Source organism: Tilletiaria anomala (genome assembly GCF_000711695.1).
Source record: "Tilletiaria anomala UBC 951 chromosome Unknown K437scaffold_284, whole genome shotgun sequence".
In the NCBI taxonomy this organism is placed as follows: domain Eukaryota; kingdom Fungi; phylum Basidiomycota; class Exobasidiomycetes; order Georgefischeriales; family Tilletiariaceae; genus Tilletiaria; species Tilletiaria anomala.
This window is the reverse complement of record NW_013546738.1, coordinates 1-1,143: the sequence shown is the minus strand read 5'-3', so window position 1 is coordinate 1,143 and position 1,143 is coordinate 1. Positions and strand designations below refer to the sequence as shown.

The 1,143-nt window shown below is 50.8% G+C and overlaps 1 protein-coding gene across 1 annotated transcript; it reads right to left on the bottom strand.

Moving 5' to 3' along the window:
- Positions 1-31: 31 nt before the first annotated feature.
- K437DRAFT_297001 (uncharacterized protein) lies at positions 32-989 on the bottom strand (the record flags this gene model as incomplete). Its single annotated transcript, XM_013384235.1, has 3 exons — positions 910-989; positions 473-825; positions 32-332 (listed from the first exon to the last, which is right to left on the bottom strand). Coding segments are annotated over exons 2-3 (627 nt in total), but the record flags the coding sequence as incomplete, so codon positions are not given.
- Between the last annotated feature and the right edge of the window lie 154 nt (positions 990-1,143).

Here is a 1,143-nt window from a genome sequence, read left to right as displayed (position 1 = left end):
TTGATGTCCAACACAATGGGCTCTCCCAAACCTATGCAGAAAGGCCCGAGGAAACCCATGAGCGCAGCGCTCCTGTCTGTCAAACCCTCCGCAATCAACTCTCCCTTAGTCCTTAGATGAGGCCTGCCTGTCCCCTTTCTCGGCCCGCGAGTGCGACGGGAGAGCATATTGCTAGCGAGCGTTTCGGGAATCAGGAAGTTGAGGATTATGAACGTGAAGCTGGAAGGAGAAGTGTCAGATAGTTCAGCGCCAGCCTTGGATCCCTTCGAGAGATTGCGAAGCGTAGCCTCTGGTTGTGAGTGGGCGTCGAGGAGCGTCAGTTCTTCTGCAAGCTGAATGAATATGGAGTGATGAAGAGACGGCTCACCTGAACAACGGTCCAATCGCTGGTTCAAGAACCGAACTTTGCCTCAGATCAACGCCCGTAGGCTCCCAATCGCCAATTCTTTCCAAAAGCTGCGTGTATGCTCACCTCCATCTTCAAACACCCAATCAAAGCGGACGGGTTCTCCTCACTGAAGACTTCCCAGATCGAAGCGCCTCCAGTAGCCAAAGGTGGGGAGCACATGAGACGCTCCAAGAACCATAGAATCATGAAGCCTGTAACATTGTTAACCAATGCGGTGGGTACTTGCAAGATGACCAATAGGGCTAGTGCTAAGATGTATGCGAATGTTCGCACGGTCTCTGGAATATCGAAGTTGGTGGAGGGGCCTGCACTGAAAGGAGAGAGGTGAATGGGGGAGGGTATCCGTCTGCGTACATGCAATTGTGGCATGGTGAGCAGCTCACAAATCATGGAACCCAGTCCATAACCCAATCCGGCTTTTGTCCAGAGTAAATCACAATGACTCAGTGCTTTGCTTTAACGGCACCCACAGCCACGACAGGCTCCCCCCAAACACTCACGGCGTCAAACCGAGCGTGCCCGTGACGATACCCACACTAAAGAACTCGGCCATGATGGAGATACCGGGTGTATAGATCATACTATTCATGTAAGCGCTAATGATCAACAAGCAAAGCAATAAAGTTGTGAAGAATTCCCTCCATAATAACTAATTCAGCAAGTTATCCGTATTCGTCGCAGGATTGAAATCAACCAACTACGGATCGGGCATGCAGGCTCGTAAATCACTAGAT